Raw genomic sequence first — 23,285 nt, forward strand, 5'->3', positions numbered from 1 at the left:
GAAAATAGTTGCACCCACTACAGAGTACATAAGGTCTTGGTTATTTGGGATCTGGCAACTATTTCACATTGTTTGAGCACTAAGAGCTCTATAATCACTACAGAGTCTTGCAGATTCATCCTATTTCAGTATAAGTTTTATTGTAGAAGTCCATGGGCTGTATGAAGGGCAGACCATCCCTAACTGTGAAAGTTCATCAAGCACCACATTTGCAGTCCGGAAGTGTCACGTGCCAGCCATCGTTCTTTATGGTGGATGGCTGTGGACTGGGTGTTGACAGTATTCAGTGTGCTGTACCATCATTGATGGACATTGTTGAACATTCACTTGTGACTGGTTGAATGAGTGTATGGTACACTCATCTGATACACAGAGATGAGGCAGACTGTGCCTTACTGACCTTTGTTCAGTGTGGTGTGGTGTGCTCAATGTCATTGACTGTGCAGCTGTGGGTTATAGTGATGGTGGGGAGTCATCTGTCAAAGTGAGCATGGCATAGGTAGTGCTGACATCGACTGTGTGATGTGTGAGTGAAAGGCTCTTGCATTGTTTGTCTCTGTGCACAAGTACAGTGGACATGTCTGTACGTGTTGAAGCACTGTATTGTCAGAAAGAAGTGTATCCTATGCTTTTTGAGTCTCCAGATAAAGTTGGTGTTTCATCATTAGGATCTACATTGTCATAACACACTCCTTTAATTCATTAGACTAAGTGACATCATGCTGATGCCCAACAGAGCTTGAGGTAGTTTCTGGTGCACAAAGAAACATTTGAGTGAATAATGGTGGAATGAGTCACCTGATTTCATGCTGCAGTAGCACTGCATTTTTTTTTTTTTTTTTTTTTTTTTTTTTTTTTTAAATATGGTGAAAGTGCTGTAGGAACTCTATCCTTATGACTGGTTCACTCACATCTGTAATGAAGTTCCATGGGAACTGTTGATCTGAAACTAGTTCCAAGGTACAGCTAGTGGTTCTGCACACAGTGATATGAAAGTCATTTGCAGAGCAGAGCATTAGGGATGTTGTGCTAGATAGTTGCATTTGTGCGTCTTGGTACTATACTGATGTCTGACCCCATACCAGTGAGGAAGTATTGACACACACTTTGATCAAATATATAGAGCCTTCCTCCCAGTGCTGAAACTGGTGCCAAGGATGTTTGTCCCAAGCATTGTAGGCACTGGTCGCTTGAAATGTCAGCAAAGATCAGTGTTTCTACTGCAACCCCTGTTTAGAGTTTGGGAGGAGTGGGGGGGGGGGGGGGGGGTGTAGCAGTTTGCCATAGCTGCAGGGAGGCTTGGAGATACATGTGGTATCACCAAACTGTGCACAATACCAGCAATTTGGTGACCTTAGGGCAGTGACAACACTTGGTGGAGAACAGTGGTGTGTGAGTGAGTTTCGTGTCCTAGCTGGGGGTGGTGACATCACCATCATCACTTTCAATGTGTGTCAGAGTGGTTTGGCTCAGATCTAGACTGTGTGGGATGTTATTGTCCACAGAACTGTTGTGTTGTCTGTGCTGTAGCACAGCAAATATTCTGTTCACCAGCCAAATCTGCTGCTTTAGCACCGTCTCATGAGCAATCATGCTAAGTTGTAGGCATAGCAGAAGCTTGACAACCCATAAATTCCATAATGCCACATCTGGTCATGGCAAGTAGTGTCCATAGTTGGCACTACAGATGGGGCAGTATCTTATGGAGAACTTGTTTATCGCAGATTGCCTGTTTTAGTAGTTGTTTGTGGGTGTGTGACAATCACTGGAGTTAGGTGGAATTTGATGCTCCATATTTCTTTTGTTCATTTGGCAAGTATTATATCACATACTGTCAGCATGCTCTGCTAAGTGGCAAATTGAAGTCATGAAATGAGAGTGATCATCCAAAATTCCTAATGAGGTACAGACAAATTCCACTGCCTCAGACCAAAGTGCCAATTGTTCTGGCAAGAATGAAGGCAGCATGTGCTGAGTCTCCAAACAAAGTAAAAGTTGTGGTTGCACTAGTGCAGTCATGAAAAACTTTATAACCAATTAAGTATTGTGGAGTGATCAGGGTGCAGTTGCAGATCTGGTTATCGTGTCCAGGCAGTGTGTCCTGTTGCACTCTGCCATACATGGCAGTCATATTCGCTAATAGTGTTCACAAAGCAGCTGAGGCACTTGGTGCAAGAGTCTTGTTATTGTTCATATTCATATTGTCATATCATATACCTTGTCCGACTTGTCCTGCTGAATCATGATACTGATTCTTATACAAAGTTCAATAGTGGCCACTGTAGTGATGATCTGGAACACTGATTTCTTGATAAGAAACATCCATAGTTTTATTTAGTTCATATTTGAGCACTGGCTGACTTATCATACTGATGTTGCACATCACCCATATTAACCCTTGAGAGACAATCTAGAGGAACTGGTGGGGGTGATGTAACTGATGCAAGATGGTTGTACTGTTATTTTGTATTATCATTATATTGAATGAAATGTCTCCTCATCTACTTATGCAGTTGTCGTGGATCACTGATATGGTAGATTTCCCTACTAGATGCAGGGATCTTAGGAATAACATAGATGACATATTGGTGTGATGATATTGCTTTATTCTCATAACACAGCATACAGCCGCTCGATATGATGCAAGGTTAAGGTTCTAAACTGAACTGACTTCTCTGGAGTCCACCCAGATGTTCCACTTTTTGTGTGTTCTCTGGACAGACATATTACTTGACACTGTGTCCCCACAAGATTATAGTCACTGCTCAACTTTGTTCAATTGTATATTGATTCATTCTACATCAATAAAGGTTCTCCTCCTTGATGGGATATACAGAACACAATGAGTGTATGAGACAAAATCTCAAAATTGTCGTAATAAGAGATTTTTTAATTGTTAGTGTGGACGAGTCAGTCCTGCCTGGATTATTCCTATTTTTGGGGCGGATAGACAAATGTTAATCTTCTGTCCCACGTATTACTTGTCTCATTTTTGTATTTTAAATGTTAATGTTCATATTCATAAATGGAACTGATCTCCTCATTAACTTTCTTGAAAAATAAACAGTAAACAGCTGTTGTATAATCCTTTAGTAGTACCACCAGTTTCACAACATCAGAGTTGTATCTTCAGGTACATCAAAATTAAGACAAGCACATGAGAGTAAGACTAGCACATGAGAGAATTAAAAATTATAAAAAAAATTTGCAGAAATGACAAGAATCTAGGGATAATAAAAATAATGTGGTATGCGATTTGTAACTGGCAAAAAGAAATTTAAATATAGGAGTCAACTTACTTAATTGCAGATGATTTACAGGAAAAAGTTGAGTGCACTGGATGTTCCCCACAAATTCTTGAAATAGCGATGAAAGTCAAAACTTATAACAGGTGGAATGAAGAAAATGGTCATAAAAGAAGGTGACTAAAGAGAACAGTTCATTTTTAAGTCCCTTTTTCTGGTTTTAAAACTTAACAGAGATATTAAATATAAATTCCTTCACATGTTATTCTTCTTTATTTAGATGTAACTGAAGACGCAACTAATGTTGTTAAACTGGCAGACTATTAAAGGATCATACAACATCTGTTTCCATTTTGTCAAGAATGAATACCTTCAGTTGCAGATACCCATAATGTACAATTTGCTGTTATCTTTTTTGAACTGTTTAATTAGGTAAAATAATTTATGATGCATATGAAAAATAATGCAGAAACACTATTACAGTTATGTTAACAATGAAAAGCAGCATTACACAAGAAGAGGAAGAGTCTTTATGTCCACTCACCACAAAGTTCACCCGATGCACAGCAGGTGTCCAACTCATGTGTATGATAGCAACCTTTTGGCAATTCCACATCAAACAAGTGCTCTGGACATTCACTGGTAATACAGCTCAGAGCTGCCCTAAATGTGAGACATGATAGTTAAAGATGTTCAAACATATATTTCAATAATTAATGGAAAATTTCATATAAAGATGTGAAACAAATACTAACAAAGAGATAGAGGGGCTGGCCAGTACTTACCTCAGCTCAGTACAGTCGATAGATACACAAAAAACAACTGAAAATTTACGTTCCTAGCTTTCAGAATAAATGTTCCTTCATCAGGGAGGAGAGAGGGGAAAGAAAGGGAAGAAGGGAAAGTGGGTTTAGTTACTCACAACCCAGGTTATGAAGCAACAGGGAAAGGAAAACAGGGAGGGTAGCAAGGATGGAGGCATGGTTGTTAGAGGGAAGCCAAAGATATTCTACTGTAAGTACTGTGCCAGCTTCAAACCAAAGAGGATGCACACAGAAGTAAAGAGGTATATAGTATAAAGATGTAGGATGAAAAGATGCATGAATGGCTAAAGAGGAAAGGGAAAGAGGAGAAGACTGAAGAGTAAATGGGAGTGAGGTTGTTTAATGTAGGTTCAGTCCAGGGGGATGGTGAGATGAAAGGATGTGTTGGAGTGCAAGTTTCCACCTCCGCAGTTCAGAGGGACTGGTGTTGGGTGGGAGACGCCAAATGGCACATATGGTGTATCAGGTTCCTAGGTCCCTAGAATTATGGTAGAGGGCATGCTCCGCTACTGGGTATTGGACATCTCCTAGGCGGACAGTTCGTCTGTGTCCGTTCATGCGCTCAGCCAGTTTAGTTGTTGTCATACAAATGTAAAAGGCTGTGCAGTGCAGGCATGTCAGCTGATAAATGACATGTGTAGTTTCACACGTGGCCCTGCCTTGAATTGTGTGTGTTTTACCAGTAATGGGGCTGGAGTAGGTGGTTGTGGGGGGATGCATGGGGCAGGTTTTGCAGCGGGGTCGGTTACAGGGGTAGGAACCGCTGGGTAGAGAAGGTACTCTGGGAATATTGTAGGGTTTAACAAGGATGTTACGGAGGTTAGGGGGGCGATGAAAGGCAAGTCAGGGGTTGACTTGAGAAAGTCATATCCCTGGCGGAGTAATTTATTGATGTATTCGAAGCCAGGATAATATTGGGTGACAAGGGGGATGCTTCTGTGTGGTCCGAGGGTAGGAACATTGTTGTTGGAAGGGGAGGAATGTATTGCTCGGGAGATCTGTTTGTGGACAAGGTCTGCAGGATAGTTGCAGGAGAGGAAAGCACTGGTCAGATTATTGGTGTAATTGTTGAGTGATTCATCACTGGAGCAGATACGTTTGCCACGTATTTGATATGGACAGAGGTGTGGATATGAGCTTCAACAAGATGAAGGTCAACATCCAGGAAGGTGGCTTGGGTTTTGGAGAAGGACAAGGTGAAATTCAGATTCGAAAAGGAGTTGAGGTTATGGAGGAAATTAAGGAGTGTTTCTTCACCATGAGTCCAGACCACAAAGATGTCATCTATAAACCTATACCAGACCAGGGGAAGCAGCTGTTGGGTCTTCAGGAAAGCCTCCTCCATGCGACCCATGAAGAGGTTGGCATAAGACAGAGCCATCCTGGTTCCCATGGCCGCTCCCCTGATTTGTTTGTAGGTCTGGCCTTCTAAAGTGAAGTAATTATGGGTGAGGATGAAGTTGGTAAGTGTGATAAGGAATGAGGTTTTTGGAAGATCTTTGGGTGGGCGTTGGGAGAGGTAGTGCTCAAGGGCAGAGAGACCATGGGTGTGTGGAATGTTTGCATAAAGGGATGTAGCATCTATGGTGACAAGAAAGGTTTCAGGTGGGAGAGGAGTGGGAATGGATTTGAGGTGTTCAAGTAAGTGGTTTGTGTCCTTGATGTAGAATGGGAGTCTGCAGGTGATAGGTTGGAGGTGTTGGTCTACCAGAGCTGAGGTATGTTCTGTTGGGGCTTTGAAGCCTAGTACAATGGGACGGCCAGGATGGTACTCTTTGTGGATTTTGGGTAATAGGCAGAAGGTATTGGTACGTGGCTCAGGTGGAGTGAGTAAGTCTATGGAAGCCGTTGAGAGGCCTTGTGAGGGACCTTGGATTTTTAGGATTTGCTGCAGCTCAGTCTGGATGGAGGGAATGGGATCCTGGGTAACATCCTTGTTAAACCCTACAATATTCCCAGACTACCTTCTCTACCCAGCAGTTCCTACCCCTGTAACTGACCCCGCTGCAAAACCTGCCCCATGCATCCCCCCACAACCACCTACTCCAGCCCCATTACTGGTAAAACACACACAATTCAAGGCAGGGCCACGTGTGAAACTACACATGTCATTTATCAGCTGACATGCCTGCACTGCACAGCCTTTTACATTGGTATGACAACAACTAAACTGGCTGAGCGCATAAACGGACACAGACGAACTGTCCGTCTAGGAGATGTCCAATACCCAGTAGCGGAGCATGCCCTCCAGCATAATTCTAGGGACCTAGGAACCTGATACACCATATGTGCCATTTGGCTTCTCCCACCCAACACCAGTCCCTCTGAACTGTGGAGATGGGAACTTGCACTCCAACACACCCTTTCATCCCGCCATCCCCCTGGACTGAACCTACGTTAAACAACCTCACTCCCATTTACTCTTCAGTCTTCTCCTCTTTCCCTTTCCTCTTTAGCCATTCATGCATCTTTTCATCCTACATCTTTAAACTATATACCTCTTTACTTCTGTATGCATCCTCTTTGGTTTGAAGCTGGCACAGTACTTACAGTAGAATATCTTTGGCTTCCCTCTGACAACCATGCCTCCATCCTTGCTACCCTCCCTGTTTTCCTTTCCCTGTTGCTTCATAACCTGGGTTGTGAGTATCTAAATCCACTTTCTCTTCTTCCCTTTCTTTCCCCTCTCTCCTCCCTGATGAAGGAACATTTATTCCGAAAGCTGTGTGTTTTGTGTAGATATTGGCTGTACTGAGCTGAGGTAAGTACTGGCCAGCCCCTCTATCTCTTTGTTAGTATTTGTTTCAAACATATATTTCAAATATCTAATGAAAATAACTGAAGAAAGATACTTAGGTACTTGGATAAATGTTGCATGGAGTTCTTGTAGTGTCATATTTGTATTCAGCCATAAAGGTTTTACAGCTTCTGCCACTCATAACCAGGTAATTTCCATAGGCCACTGGGTATTTTATATAACTGGCCATATTAAAGTACCAAATGGTCTATGGAGATCTCCTGAAAATGACATTAGAGAGTCACTGAAAGTTTGAGACTGAATACAAACTTCCACAACAATAACTTTAAAATAATTTATTCAAGATTGTAGCTGTGAGAAGAAAGGGTATTTTACAGGCACTGTTGAAACTGATTATGTAACAATGTATTTATGTGATTTCTAGAGATACTATGAGTTTAGAAATGATAGTGAGAATAATCTTCTAGACTTAAGCTTTGATAAACAGGACAGGAGTGAGACACTGAAGTTCATCCCAAGTCTAGCTGTGTAGCAGACAAACAAGAATTGGGTACTGAAAGCCCTGCTAGTGATGAAACAGCAGAACTCACTGAAGGTTTAGTGACTAATTACACCCCAACAAAGGCAAGGTTCACTTAAGTCAGAATGAATACTGCTGCGAGAGAAGAACAATCAACATATAGCACACCCAGAAATTTGTCACCAAGGGGGGGGAGATAAAGTAGGAGGGATTGGGTGGGGGGGGAGAGAGAGAGAGAGAGAGAGAGAGAGAGAGAGAGAGAGAGAGAGAGAGAGAGAGATTGTTGACAATTGAGTGCAGCAGATCATTGATAGCTAGTTAGCTTGCTTCATGTTCCATGGATCATTTTGTTTTGCACTATAAATCATAATGGTGTTGAACAAGTCATTTTAAATCCCATTGCATGTTAATTTGTAATATGGCTACATGCTGACATTTATAAGGTTGGTTTTCTAATATACAGATGTGAGTTAGTAATTCCTAACCATTCCTGGTCCAACAAATACTGCTACTACAGTTTTATTTACATGATATTTATTGACATAAATGGTCATTTTCCCCACAGAGTCCCATCCCCTGCAGTGTAGAGCACTGGCAAGAAGAGGTCAATGGAGATCTCGGCCATTCATGCATTCTTTACAAAGATGTGCATGACAATCCATGCTGCAACTGGCAACAACACTGGACATGAATGTACTTATCATTGAATAAGTGTGATGGTGGCCCCTCTCCCCTTTTAGTGCAGATGATACTGGGTATGGTAGGGGGAAACGTCACTAGATATGGCCATAGCAAGATTGCTGGTCAGTGTGTAAATTCGTCAGATGCAGCATCAGAAGGGTCACTTCTTGTGCTGACAAACAAGATGGTGCATTGTCGTCCCCTCCTCCTGTTTCAGAGGAACAATATTGTCTCCCACTTGTCATTTGCTGAAGCCTGTGAACTATTTGTGCTTACTCAAGCTAAGCTTAAGACAGTAAGATTAAGAGGAAAGTTAGCATTTTGTTAATGCAACAACAAGTTTGTTTGTATACAAATGTCCTGAGTTCATTCAGCCACATCTATAGTTCACTTATCTCCCATTAGGACAACAGCTTTTCATCTTTTAGTGAATGCTTCAGACCAAAATTTTTCACAACCTAGCATTAATCCCATAAACATGTAAATTATCTGTTCTTACTCAAGCTAAGTTTGATGCAGTAAAACTAATGGGAAAGTCAGTTTTTTAAAAGAAAGCTATATCAGATAGCAGTTTTATTTCTCAGTTATTAGTATTATCCACATAACCACATTCATATGTATCAAAGTAATTGTTATCTTTATGTTGTAAGAAGCTAACAGGAATCTTTAGTTACTGAATCTGCATAATCATGACTGTGGAAGGAGTGGCTGTCAAGCTACGTTTTTAAATTTCTCTTTAACTGTCTCATGTCATTCTTTTCTTTCTTTCAGAAATGACTGTCCTGCCAATGCAGCAGCCACTACTGACACACAGATATTTTGCCTCTGGTTATTTCCTTCTGTCCATTGGAGACTTACCTGGAACTGACAAGGAGACAGCCAGCAGGATAATAAAAGGGATGTGTATGACAATGATCAACACACACAAGACACAGTTTTTTAATTATTTCAGTTCTCTGATGTAACTGAATAAAAATAAAGTAAACAAATGTAAATTAATATACTTTTATATTAAAAACAAAGATTCCAAGACTTACCAAGCGGGAAAGCGCCGGCAGACAGGCACATGAATAAAACACACAAACACACACACAGAATTACGAGCTTCGCAACTGGCAGTTGCTTCGTCAGGAAAGAGGGAAGGAGAGGGAAAAATGAAAGGATGTGGGTTTTAAGGGATAGGGTAAGGAGTCATTCCAATCCCGGGAGCGGAAAGACTTCCCTTAGGGGAAAAAAAGGACAGGTGTGCGCGCGCGCGCCCACACACACACACACACACACACACACACACACACACACACACACACACACACACACACACACACAAGCAGACATATTTAAAAGGCAAAGAGTAAGGGCAGAGATGTCAGTCGAGGCGGAAGTACAGAGGCAAAGAAGTTGTTGAAAGACAGGTGAGGTATGAGCGGCGGCAACTTGAAATTAGCGGAGGTTGAGGCCTGGCGGATATCGAGAAGAGAGGATATACTGAAGGGCGAGTTCCCATCTCCGGAGTTCGGATAGGTTGGTGTTGGTGGGAAGTATCCAGATAACTCGGACGGTGTAACACTGTGCCAAGATGTGCTGGCCGTGCATCAAGGCATGTTTAGCCACAGGGTGATCCTCATTACCAACAAACACTGTCTGCCTGTGTCCATTCATGCGAATGGACAGTTTGTTGCTGGTCATTCCCACATAGAAAGCGTCACAGTGCAGGCAGGTCAGTTGGTAAATCACGTGGGTGCTTTCACATGTGGCTCTCCCTTTGATCGTGTACACCTTCCGGGTTACAGGACTGGAGTAGGTGGTGGTGGGAGGGTGCATAGGACAGGTTTTACACCGGGGGCGGTTGCAAGGGTAGGAGCCAGAGGGTAGGGAAGGTGGTTTGGGGATTTCATAGGGATGAACCAAGAGGTTACGAAGGTTAGGTGGACGGCGGAAAGACACTCTTGGTGGAGTGGGGAGGATTTCATGAAGGATGGATCTCATTTCGGGGCAGGATTTTAGGAAGTCGTATCCCTGCTGGAGAGCCACATTCAAGGTCTGATCCAGTCCCGGGAAGTATTCTGTCACAAGTGGGGCACTTTTGGGGTTCTTCTGTGAGAGGTTCTGGGTTTGAGGGGATGAGGAAGTGGCTCTGGTTATCTGCTTCTGTACCAGGTTGGGAGGGTAGTTGCGGGATGCGAAAGCTGTTTTCAGGTTGTTGGTGTAATGGTCGAGGGATTCAGGACTGGAGCAGATTCGTTTGCCACGAAGGCCTAGGCTGTAGGGAAGGGACCGTTTGATGTCGAATGGGTGGCAGCTGTCATAATGGAGGTACTGTTGCTTGTTGGTGGGTTTGATGTGGACGGATGTGTGCAGCTGGCCATTGGACAGATGGAGGTCAACGTCTAGGAAAGTGGCATGGGATTTGGAGTAGGACCAGGTGAATCTGATGGAACCAAAGGTGTTGAGGTTGGAGAGGAAATTCTGGAGTTGTTCTTCACTGTGAGTCCAGATCATGAAGATGTCATCAATAAATCTGTACCAAACTTTGGGTTGGCAGGCTTGGGTAACCAAGGCGGCTTCCTCTAAGCAACCCATAAATAGGTTGGCATACGAGGGGGCCATCCTGGTACCCATGGCTGTTCCCTTTAATTGTTGGTATGTCTGGCCTTCAAAAGTGAAGAAGTTGTGGGTCAGGACGAAGCTGGCTAAGGTGACGAGGAAAGAGGTTTTAGGTAGGGTGGCAGGTGATCGGCGTGAAAGGAAGTGCTCCATTGCAGCGAGGCCCTGGACGTGCGGGATATTCGTGTATAGGGAAGTGGCATCAATGGTTACAAGGATGGTTTCCGGGGGTAACAGACTGGGTACGGATTCCAGGCGTTCGAGAAAGTGGTTGGTGTCTTTGATGAAGGATGGGAGACTGCATGTAATGGGTTGAAGGTGTTGATCTACGTAGGCAGAGATATGTTCTGTGGGGGCTTGGTAACCAGCTACAATGGGGCGGCCAGGATGTTTGGGTTTGTGAATTTTAGGAAGTAGGTAGAAGGTAGGAGTGCGAGGTGTCGGTGGGGTGAGGAGTTTGATGGAGTCAGGTGAAAGGTTTTGTAGGGGGCCTAAGGTTCTGAGGATTCCTTGAAGCTCCGCCTGGACACCAGGAATGGGATTACCTCGGCAAACTTTGTATGTAGAGTTGTCTGAAAGCTGACGCAGTCCCTCAGCCATATACTCCCGACGATCAAGTACCACGGTCGTGGAACCCTTGTCAGCCGGAAGAATGATGATGGATCGGTCAGCTTTCAGATCACGGATAGCCTGGGATTCAGCTGTGGTGATGTTGGGAGTAGGATTAAGGTTTTTCAAGAAAGATTGAGAGGCAAGGCTGGAAGTGAGAAATTCCTGGAAGGTTTGGAGAGGGTGATTTTGAGGAAGAGGAGGTGGGTCCCGCTGTGATGGAGGACGGAACTGTTGCAGGCAGGGTTCAATTTGGATAGTGTCTTGGGGAGTTGGATCATTAGGAGTGGGATCAGGATTGTTTTTCTTCGTGGCAAAGTGATATTTCCAGCAGAGACTACGAGTGTAGGACAGTAAATCCTTGACAAGGGCAGTTTGGTTGAACCTGGGAGTGGGGCTGAAGGTGAGGCCTTTGGATAGGACAGAGGTTTCGGATTGGGAGAGGGGTTTGGAGGAAAGGTTAACTACTGAATTGGGGTGTTGTGGTACCAGACTGTGTTGACTAGAATTTTGAGGTGTTGGGGGGAGTGGAGCTGGAAGTGGGACATTGAGTAGATGGGAGAGACTGGGTCTGTGTGCAATGAGAGGAGGTTGAGGTTTGTTGGAAAGGTTGTGGAGGGTGAGCGAGTTGCCTTTCCGGAGGTGGGAAACCAGGAGATTGGATAGTTTTTGGAGGTGGAGGGTGGCATGTTGTTCTAATTTGCGGTTGGCCTGTAGGAGGATGCTATGTATAGCCGGTGTGGATGTGGGAGAGGAAAGATTGAGGACTTTGATTTGGGATAGGAGTTGACGGGTGTGTTCATTGGCCGAGTCGATGTATAGGTGAAGGATTAGGCGGGTGAAGCCTTCTTGGTTACCCAAGCCTGCCAACCCAAAGTTTGGTACAGATTTATTGATGACATCTTCATGATCTGGACTCACAGTGAAGAACAACTCCAGAATTTCCTCTCCAACCTCAACACCTTTGGTTCCATCAGATTCACCTGGTCCTACTCCAAATCCCATGCCACTTTCCTAGACGTTGACCTCCATCTGTCCAATGGCCAGCTGCACACATCCGTCCACATCAAACCCACCAACAAGCAACAGTACCTCCATTATGACAGCTGCCACCCATTCGACATCAAACGGTCCCTTCCCTACAGCCTAGGCCTTCGTGGCAAACGAATCTGCTCCAGTCCTGAATCCCTCGACCATTACACCAACAACCTGAAAACAGCTTTCGCATCCCGCAACTACCCTCCCAACCTGGTACAGAAGCAGATAACCAGAGCCACTTCCTCATCCCCTCAAACCCAGAACCTCTCACAGAAGAACCCCAAAAGTGCCCCACTTGTGACAGAATACTTCCCGGGACTGGATCAGACCTTGAATGTGGCTCTCCAGCAGGGATACGACTTCCTAAAATCCTGCCCCGAAATGAGATCCATCCTTCATGAAATCCTCCCCACTCCACCAAGAGTGTCTTTCCGCCGTCCACCTAACCTTCGTAACCTCTTGGTTCATCCCTATGAAATCCCCAAACCACCTTCCCTACCCTCTGGCTCCTACCCTTGCAACCGCCCCCGGTGTAAAACCTGTCCTATGCACCCTCCCACCACCACCTACTCCAGTCCTGTAACCCGGAAGGTGTACACGATCAAAGGGAGAGCCACATGTGAAAGCACCCACGTGATTTACCAACTGACCTGCCTGCACTGTGACGCTTTCTATGTGGGAATGACCAGCAACAAACTGTCCATTCGCATGAATGGACACAGGCAGACAGTGTTTGTTGGTAATGAGGATCACCCTGTGGCTAAACATGCCTTGATGCACGGCCAGCACATCTTGGCACAGTGTTACACCGTCCGAGTTATCTGGATACTTCCAACCAACACAAACCTATCCGAACTCCGGAGATGGGAACTCGCCCTTCAGTATATCCTCTCTTCTCGATATCCGCCAGGCCTCAACCTCCGCTAATTTCAAGTTGCCGCCGCTCATACCTCACCTGTCTTTCAACAACTTCTTTGCCTATGTACTTCCGCCTCGACTGACATCTCTGCCCTTACTCTTTGCCTTTTAAATATGTCTGCTTGCGTCTGTGTATGTGCGGATGGATGTGTGTGTGTGCGTGTGTGTGTGCGTGTGTGTGTGCGTGTGTGTGTGCGTGTGTGCGTGCGTGTGTGTGTGCGTGTGTGCGTGCGTGTGTGTGTGCGTGTGTGCGTGCGTGTGTGTGTGTGCGTGAGTGTACACCTGTCCTTTTTTTCCCCTAAGGAAAGTCTTTCCGCTCCCGGGATTGGAATGACTCCTTACCCTCTCCCTTAAAACCCACATCCTTTCATTTTTCCCTCTCCTTCCCTCTTTCCTGACGAAGCAACTGCCAGTTGCGAAAGCTCGTAATTCTGTGTGTGTGTTTGTGTGTTTTATTCATGTGCCTGTCTGCCGGCGCTTTCCCGCTTGGTAAGTCTTGGAATCTTTGTTTTTAATATATTTTTCCCTTGTGGAAGTTTCTTTCTATTTTATTTACATTAATATACTTTTATTCAGAAATGGTATGTTTTAATTTCTATTTTCTGATCCTAATTTTGAGCTGTATGCTCTTTTTTTAACCAATACAGTTCTTCCCTTCTCTGGTTCTTGTGAAGCTACATTTGAAGCAGAACTATCTAGAGCTCTGCAATTTTTTTCATTTGAAAGTAAGTATTGTTGCTCTGAAAACAAAGCTTACAGTTTTAAGCTAATATGACTGTAGAAAAAATGAAGATTACCACAAAAGTGTCATGCCTCCCAGATTACACATAGCTGCTGGAGATGACTGCACAAACCAAAATTATGTATGAAATGCTTCCAGTTCTTCTAACATTTAAGGTGAGATACAACAACAACAGCCTTCAGTTTGATATTTGCCATAGGTACATTTCTACCACTGGATTGTAAAAACAGATAATAAGCGCTTATTGTAAATGCTGGTACCTTATTCCTCACATATATCCTCAATATAATCAATAATCACCACATCATATAAACAGGATTTATATATGCCCAAGAGTTGCTGAAGTGGATGCACAGATAGTGTTCAGTAATTCAGGAAGGACAGTCTGTGTAGAACATTCATTGCTGCAGTAATGAATTAATCATTTTAAGATATAAATACAACAGCAAGCTATCCAGTACTTCTCAGAATTTTCAGTCAAATTAATCCCCATGATACCCATGTTGTCAAAGTTCATTGGCAAGACTGGAAAGACCAACTATTTCACAAAGCAGACAGCATTTCACAGTTACTTCTGTATTATGTGCCTACTTACATTTCGACACCTACCATACAGCTACATTTGGTGGACTACTGTTGTGTGTACATCTGAATCAAACAGACTGGTGTGCTGTTGACAGTTTTATCAAATCTTTTATTTCATTGCACAAAATTTGGAACTAACATTCCATGTATAGGGTGCCACCAATATATAGCATCTGCTACCTTTCCTGGGCATAATATTTATGTCTTTCCTCTTGTCAAAATAAGTGAAGTTGTTTGTGAATGGAAACTTATGTAAATCTTTTCCCATACTTTATTCAGAAATCTAGAAATTATTACTGATCAAGGAACAAATACCTGATCCTTTAAATAATTTCAATATGAATCATTATATTGTTATGTACATAAGTACCCTAACAATTTAGTTAAATGTTTTCCACTAATTTTCCTTGAATGAGACTGCAGCAGTTTGTGTGTTTTCTACTAAACTACCTCATTTACAGTATCTACCAGCCTCTAGGTATCCTCAAGCAAATATATTTGTGACCTAGAACACTTATAACTCATGTGACATGCTATTTCCTACAGGCAACAACTAAGTAAATACAAAATAATGTAGATGTAAATACCCAGGGTGCTATTCACTTGTTACCAACTTAACTGTCAGATATGCTGTTCCAGGAATAACTAACCAGGAAATAAAATGACATCATAAAATGTGCACCCCAAGTTAACCTGTGGTTAGTCTATTCCACGGTTATTTATCCCTGGATTTATCCCTAGACTGTACAACTGGCCCTAGGGCTGGCAACTCTGTAGTGGTCAGTGGCTGTACTGGAGAGAGGGAATCTGCCTGTAGATTTAGTCACTCCCCATATAAAATCTCTGCTACTGAAGCTTAAAGGTCTTCTGTCAAAGCACAGTTAACACCAAATTGGGCTCTGGGTATGGACTCATGTTTGACTGCTCTCTGTTTACAGATCACACACACGGTGTAGGAAACACAGGGGCCACACATAGTAGCTGCATGCATATTATTAGTGAAGTTTACCACACTGACCTGTATTTTTTGTGAGTGATGAGGTGTGGTCTGTACCAACTGCCAACATGTGCAGTCCATTGACATCTCAGCCAGGTGCTGTCTTTTTTGTGGCAGGAATTTGCATACAGTGGTGGTGTTCCCATTTTGATTGCCTTAGGTAAGATTGTGTAACATCCAGTTCCCAACCTAATGAATGTGCCAGTTTCCACTTATAATTCTAGTTGTTTAGCCCAAACCTCTTCTTCATTTTTTGTTCACAGCTCTTCATCACTGCTCATAGTTCAGACTACAAAGCCCAATAGTCATTAATAGTTGTAGGCAGATGTCATATGTAAAGTTTGAAGGGGGGGGGGGGGGGGCCTGTACTGGTGAAGTCCACCTGGTGGACTGCCAGTGATTCTGGGTACTGAGTCTCCAATGCTGGTTTAGCTAAGGATCTCACATTCAGTCAGAGGAGAGGTGAAACAGACAGAGAAAATCTGTGCCCAAGATCTGTTTTGTGAACATATGCAACCACAAACTGCCATGTAAATTTCTCATATGAACTGAGGTACACAGTGCCCTTGACATCATAAACAGTGTGACAGAAGTGTCATTTGCAATATGCGGGTCGATAGCAGGTGTAGTATGTTCCATTTATGGCAGTTCCCTAGGAATCACACTCACTTCAGAGCCAGTTTCTATAAGGGTGTCTTGATTTCATGCAGTGCCTAACACACAGACCACCACCATCATTTGTGGATGGGGCAGAACTAGTTTCAACCACTTGAGCTGTAGACAGCTTTTTCATGTGTTGTGATCCAGAGTGCCTACTGTGGACTGTGTCTTGTGTTTGGGTGGTTGTAGAATTAACAGATGCATGCCCAGTTGCTGAAATACGAGTGAAATCAATAGAGCCGCAGCCCTGGCCCCTCACTGCCATGAGACATCTTATCAGACACAGGTGTGGCAGCTGTGGCCATGCATATGTCACTACTCCTGGGCCAATCACTTATGCTATCCCTCATGAGTATACTTAATTGCTCAGGTCTCTGTCTTCTCATGGCTGTGGCTGATGTATCATGCCAGGAATTTGCTAGTGGCTGTCATTGTTGTACATCATATGAGTATAGTCATTGCTGTGGGATTGCAAGAAGTCAATCAGCTAGAAATAATTTGTTTTTCTCACCTTTTGTGTAAGATTAAGGCTGACTGTATCTGAGGGGGTAATTTAACTAGGGCATCCAGAGCAGGGTGTCTGTGAATTGATCAACTCAGCTGTCATGCCAGAGGTCATGTCCTGCTTCCCAATCTTTTCTAACAATTTACTTCTTGTAGCTGTTTTTCTGGTGTCTTGACAAGTCAGCAGAGCAACACAGCCTTTCCTGTGTTGAATTTGATTGCAGCCAGTGGTGCTTGTGTGATGTCATTAATAACGTGGGTATAACCCCCTAATGTGGCTTAGGAAGGCCAGTAACTTTGTGGTATCATCAATGATTTCATTGATGTGTAATAAAAATTTGATGGTTGTGAATCATGTTGCTGAGTGTTCTGGTTTGGAGATTGATAGTTTAGGTTAAGAACCTGATTGTATATGTGCCCCCAGAGGTCCTGTTGGGGATGTGCTAGTACATTTGGTACAAGATCAACCACGGACGAGATCAACCACAGACAAGATTCCAAGGACTGTGAGGGTGGCCCACTCGGTTGGGCACTGAATCTGATTACAAACGTAGATGGGAAGTAACACAAGGTGCTGTGATGCAGTGTGAATTAGCTGCCTGAATACTGTCTTGTTAAGCGAGGCAAGATTTGCCTCATTATCAAAAGCACCAAGGAGGTTGAAATACATTGAACACTGTTGGTGGACCCATTCACCATTGCTACTATTGATGGTAAGATCTGGTAGCATGTTACTTCTATCTTTCACACAAATCAGTCTTATGAAAGTGGAAGAGGGGACTGTGTGGGTGATTCTCAAGTCACAATTCCATACAAATTGTTGAAAAGACAGCGATCGTGAAATGACATCATTGTTGAAGCGAACACTAATTACAAAATACATTTGTCACATCAAAATAGATGCTGCTGCTCATAGTGGGGTCACCACTGTAGGAATTTCAGTGCAGGAGGCTTGCTGCTTAGTGATTAATCAATAAGAAAGGCCAAGCGACTACTCATCGTATGAGCTGGATCATTGGCAAGATGGATGAATGAATGTTGAACTGGGTTGAGAAGCAAAATATTGTTGTGTAGCTTTTGTGTGGACAAACTATATTCATGGAGAAGATATGAACAGCACTGGACTGTTCTTCTGTTTGCTTTTTTCCCATTATTAGAATTTGCAACTATGGTTGTGATAAATGGTTTTTGTTAAAGTCAGAAACATTTTTTTCCTGTAGTTATGATTGTTCACCACCTTTGGAAAGGTAGTAGGAAATTTCAGAATACAATTTGTCTTATTTAGCTTTGCTGAAACTTAAGGGTGTTCTTTGCAGCGAAAAGCCGTTAAAGGAGCCAAACAAACACATAGCAAGGTATTGCCTGAAAAGAAATTTATATTATACTGCAGCATTTTCTTCTACAAACATTTTTTGAAAGACTGAAACAAGCTTAAACAAACCTATATTTAGAAATCACTTTGATTTCATTTTCCTATTTTTCTTTAATGCCACGGTGAAAGTGCTGACTGTAATGCCTAGCGAGACATCTTTTTAATTAAATTGGTAAATATACAGATGATAAATCAAAATAACCAAGATGACACACACTGATTAGATTTCAGTGAGTGGACTTGCTGTTCCCAAGATTAAGTATTTCTAAAAAATAGTTCATCAATCTACATAGGAATCACAGAAACAAAACTAACTATGCAAGTGATAAACTATCCTGGCGATTTAATTACATATGACTATGTTACTGACTATGAATTTCTATTACTGAATGACTACTGATCAACATGTTGGATGCTGAACATAGACTGATTTTGATGGTGACTGAACTCCTACAGCCTGAACTCTGATAACTTACTGCTGACTTCAGAACATTTTTCAATGAATTCTAAATGATGACAGTACTTTACAATAGTTTGGTGCTAACTGAATATTTGTTACTAAAATGATTAGTAATGACAAGAAGTGACTGCATCAGTAAACCTGTCTCTCAAATGAAGGTTAAATCAAACAAGGGAAAATTCAGGATGGAATAACGAGAATATTATGAAAAGGATAGTTGTTACTCCCCATATAGTGGAGAAGCTGAGTTGCAGATGAAGGTTAAATGTAGACTGACTAAATTGTGGTTTATATTGTGTTTATATTGCTTATTTAAAAACTCACATTAGAAGGTTTTAGTAAAATATTATTAAGTAATAATAGGAAAGACAAAGTGAAGTTATTCTGATTAGCTTTTGGCTGCATATTCTTCACATGGCATTTTCTAATAAATGCCTGCCAAGAATATTCCAGGAACTAAAATCTTATTATACCTGAAATGTTTCACCAACTAAGCTGTTTTAGTAAAAGTATACATTTTGGACTCAGAAAAATAAGTACTGCCACATCGTCATGCTTGATTTTTCAAAGCTTTATATTCCAAAATGTGAATAATTTATCTTTTTACAATAACTAAAATTTTGAATTGTAATTTCCTCAAGTGCAAAACTGGGAAAAATAGAAAGTGTTCTTTACATAATAGGAAAATAGGCTCTTCAAATGGGAACCCTAAAACAAACCCTTATAACTAGGGTTGAACTTTGTTTTCTCCATATTTTGATTCTTCAATTCTGAAGATTCTCTTCACTGTAATGTTTCTATATGAAATATTTATGTTATTGTCATCAACCAAGTCTAAGTCACTTTCTGAACAATAAGAATTGCAAAATTACTGCATACAGATGAGGTACAAAAAAGAAAGAAGAAAGTAGTTAATAAAAATTTTCTAACTATCAGCCACATCAAGTGACTAAATATTCTTGAGTTTTTGGATGAGTGCTGCTTGATCACTGTTAAGTGTCTACCATCATGCAGATGATGCTTGCATCTTTATATAGCCATGCTATTGCCTGTGATGTCACTTGGGTCTTGTCCAGTGCCATCTAAGACAATGTTTTCTTTGTGCCTGCCATACCTGCTTCAGCCCTCCAACAGATGTTTTTAGCCTTAGGCCACCATCTTTATTGAGGGTATTATTAGAAATTATCATCTCTCTCACTTTTTCACTACACTAACCCAGATACCATTTGTCCTTTTAATGATATATATATGATATTGAATACAATAGGTAGAAGAGTGTCATTACAAAAGTTCTTAAGAAGACACTAATTGGTCCATCGTTAGCAGTACTATGTTGCCAGCTTATAGAATTGTGAAACATCTGTCCAGCATTCTTACTCCACATTTTGCCTACTGTATGCAACAGAAAGAATGTGACCAGCTTCATAGGCCAAGTTAAACCCTTGTACCTTCAAGGAGGAGATATGATGGCCATCTTTGATGTAGTGTAATTATTCATGTGTGTGTTCACCAAAGAGAGTATAGACCTGCTCTACTATTTCTTTGCTGTCGCTGTTTTAGTTATTTTTAGTCAGACTCTGATACTATATTTTTTGTGTGGTTGAGAATATTTTAACTAGACAGATGGTGTCACAGTGAGAAGCCTGCTACTTCCAAGTATAGACAATATGCTTATTGAGAACTCTGATATCATCTTTAACATGGTTACTGCAAAGCCCAGATGCCTATCAGATCATCACTTGCACACTTGTCACACTGTTGTCTCGCCTCAAATCTGAACAGTTGGGAGAGGTCTTTGAGTACATTAACATGCATAATTACAGTTAAGCATCATATAGGTAAACATTAACTGTTTCTTGATGTTCATGTCCACAGTGTTTACCAGAAATCCAACCAAACAGTTCATTCTAAGGATCTAGGTGGCTGACGTGGAACTTCTTTGAGATGATGAAAATCTGCTGCAAGAAATAAGTTACTTAGAGAAAGAATCCAAGGAAAATGGCTGAAACAAACAACAAATTTTTCAATCCATTTCACTATAGACACATAAGCAGAAGGCTCCCAAAGAGCACATGAAGGAGTCTTGTGTTATTGCCATTTTATGGCTCTAAGACAGGAAAAATTAGCCACCTTTTGAAGAGGCATAAAATCAATTGAGTCATCAGGCTTCCAGCAAAAATTCAACTCTCAGGATCTGCGAAAAATGATATAGGCCTCAGAATGCCTGTGATACACAAAATATCATGTGGAAGTCAAACAGACTGCACACTATTGAGCACCTAATTGAATACAAGAGATGTTTTGTCTATTGTAGTTCAAGAAATCAGTGGTAACAGAATATGCTCAATGAAAAGGACACCAACTTGCATTTGTCAATAAGTCTGCCATTAAATGGACCTATTCGTCCTGGGATAGCATAATAAAAGTGAGAGAGGGGGAAAAAATTGGATAACACTCTCAATACAGAAAGCAGTTTACAGCTGAAGCACAGCTTAGTATCTGGTTGTCAGGAACTTCAAGAGAGTACAAAACAAAACATTATCTTATAAGGCACTGGATGGGGACAAAGTGTTGTCACAGGTGATAGCAACCTTACAACAGTCAACACTTGACAACAGCTTTCACCTGAAAGCCCATCAGTACATAACCACTTGGAAACTCAAACAAATTTCATTAATTTCTTTCACTATGAGACCATGCATTTTGTACAGGTAAAAGGGACGTTAGGAGTGTTATTTCCCCATGCTACACTTTACTACTAATTTAGATTTTTCACTGATCAAAGTAATGATTTTATTCATAGCTTGTTCCAATATTTATTCACAATATTAAATAACTGTATAACTTCAGAAGTTATGTTTTGTGTATGACAACTGAGCTGGAGAAATTCTTATTTACATAAAACTAAAACCTTTATCATGTGCAACAGCTCTTTAGATATATTAATATTTATACAACAAAAACCTTAAAAAAACATATGGTACTGTAAACAAGGTCAATACAAGAGTAAATCACTACATAGATCCACAAAGTAAATAGCTTGTTTAATATGAATAAGCTACTATCTATTCACACTGACCTTTTTCCATCAACTCTACAAGAACATTCATGAACACATGGTTCATCCAGTGGTCTAACATCCTCTCCAATGTTGTACTGTTTACCTTTCAGCCAACACTTTTCAATGTCTTGTTTATCCCATTCACCTAAACACAGTAGGGATCCATTAGAGGACATTGTTTTCAAAACAGTATTAAAAATGGAAAGTTTTGCCAAAGCATAAAAGAAGGCTTTCTTTGCCTAATCAGACTGATATACGTGTATACGTACATACGTACATACATACATACATACATACATGACAGTTTTCAATGTTCGATGAGTCTACTTTCTCAAATGTATGCAATTTATTATAAAAGTCAGGAAGAAAATTTTTCTAACTGCACCAAGACAATATTAATAATGAAAACCTGTAAGATAAATTCTCAACATACACAAGAGACACTGAGCACTAAATATATACGCAAACAAGGTACTGTTTGGCTATCAAGCTGGAATTCTTTATCAGATACTAGCCTTTCCCCCATAGCTCTGTTTGTGTGCATGATTGACAGATATTGCACCCCTCCCCTCCCAAGACTGTGTTCCTGTGTTCATCCACATATGTAGTACCCTGCAAAACAAGTCAATAAAGCCAGCTGATACTATTCCGAAATTTTCTTGTGTAGAGCAGCCCGTATGGCTGGACCTGAAAAACACATACAGTTCAATTACAGTATATGCTGTTGAGTAACCCCATCTACATTATGTGATATTGTATTACAACCTACTTTTATTTGAATACTGTTAAATGCAATGATAGCTGACCACAGGATAGGCAAAAAACACAATATGGCAGCACCTAATTGGGGATAGTTTGAGAGTTCCCAATACAACTAACACTCCTTTTCTGAGGCTACACAGGTAGTCACACCAAGACTATGAATCAGAAATTTACAAAGCGTAATACGTCAGTAAAATGTAACTGTCTCGATGTTGCAAACAAAGTGACTCCTAAAAACATTAGTGGACCTACAGTTTTGCTTGCCGACAGCCACGCAAGAGGAATTGCAGGAATTCTTCGTTTCCAGCAGGATCTCAATGTTACAAGTGTTGTGAAACCTGGAGCAGGCCTAAAAGAAGTTTTGAAAGACTATAAAAACAATAATCACGTGGCACAAAGTGAAAGCATTGTAATACTGGGCGGCGCAAACAATGTATATAAGAATGAGCTAATAGTAGCAAACAGAGCGCTAAGAGATGTGCTATGTACAAAAAGTTATTGTTGTAGGCATACCACACAGACATGACCTTACTGAATCTTCTAGTGTGAACAGAGAAATCCAAAAAGCAAACAGGGTGTATAAAAAGATCTGCAAGACCACTTCAAATGCTTTTTTCCTTAGTATTGATGATCTTGAAAGACAGCACTTCACAACATGTGGTATGCATTTAAATAAATGGGGCAAATCGCTGCTCAGTCAAAAGATCAAAATGGTAGTGGATAGTGTTTCTCCTAGATGTAAGAAAAGTGGTCCTATTCCACCACCACTGGTAAAGGACGCCTGCAAAGTATCTTCCCTACCATGTACTCCAGTTGCAGCAGTAACACAACATCAGGTATCATTGATTACAAAAGAATGTGCTGGGAGAGAAGAAGCTGTATCTACAGTTACAACAGGTAGAACACCTCATTCAGGAACTAAGAAAACAGAAACAGCAAAAGTGG

At 41.5% G+C, this 23,285-nt stretch overlaps 1 protein-coding gene across 1 annotated transcript in view; it reads right to left on the reverse strand.

Annotated features, from left to right (window-relative positions):
• The window catches only part of LOC126326208 (von Willebrand factor C and EGF domain-containing protein-like), a 147,147-nt gene that overhangs the window by 53,521 nt on the left and 70,341 nt on the right, over positions 1–23,285 (reverse strand). Inside the window, exons 3-4 of the mRNA XM_049995593.1 lie at positions 21,597–21,723; positions 3,790–3,908 (exon numbers count right to left, since the gene is read on the reverse strand). Coding sequence (XP_049851550.1) covers positions 3,790–3,908; positions 21,597–21,723 — 246 coding nt within the window. The remainder of the gene's footprint in view (positions 1–3,789; positions 3,909–21,596; positions 21,724–23,285) is intronic.

Source organism: Schistocerca gregaria, chromosome 2 (genome assembly GCF_023897955.1).
Source record: "Schistocerca gregaria isolate iqSchGreg1 chromosome 2, iqSchGreg1.2, whole genome shotgun sequence".
Taxonomy (NCBI): domain Eukaryota; kingdom Metazoa; phylum Arthropoda; class Insecta; order Orthoptera; family Acrididae; genus Schistocerca; species Schistocerca gregaria.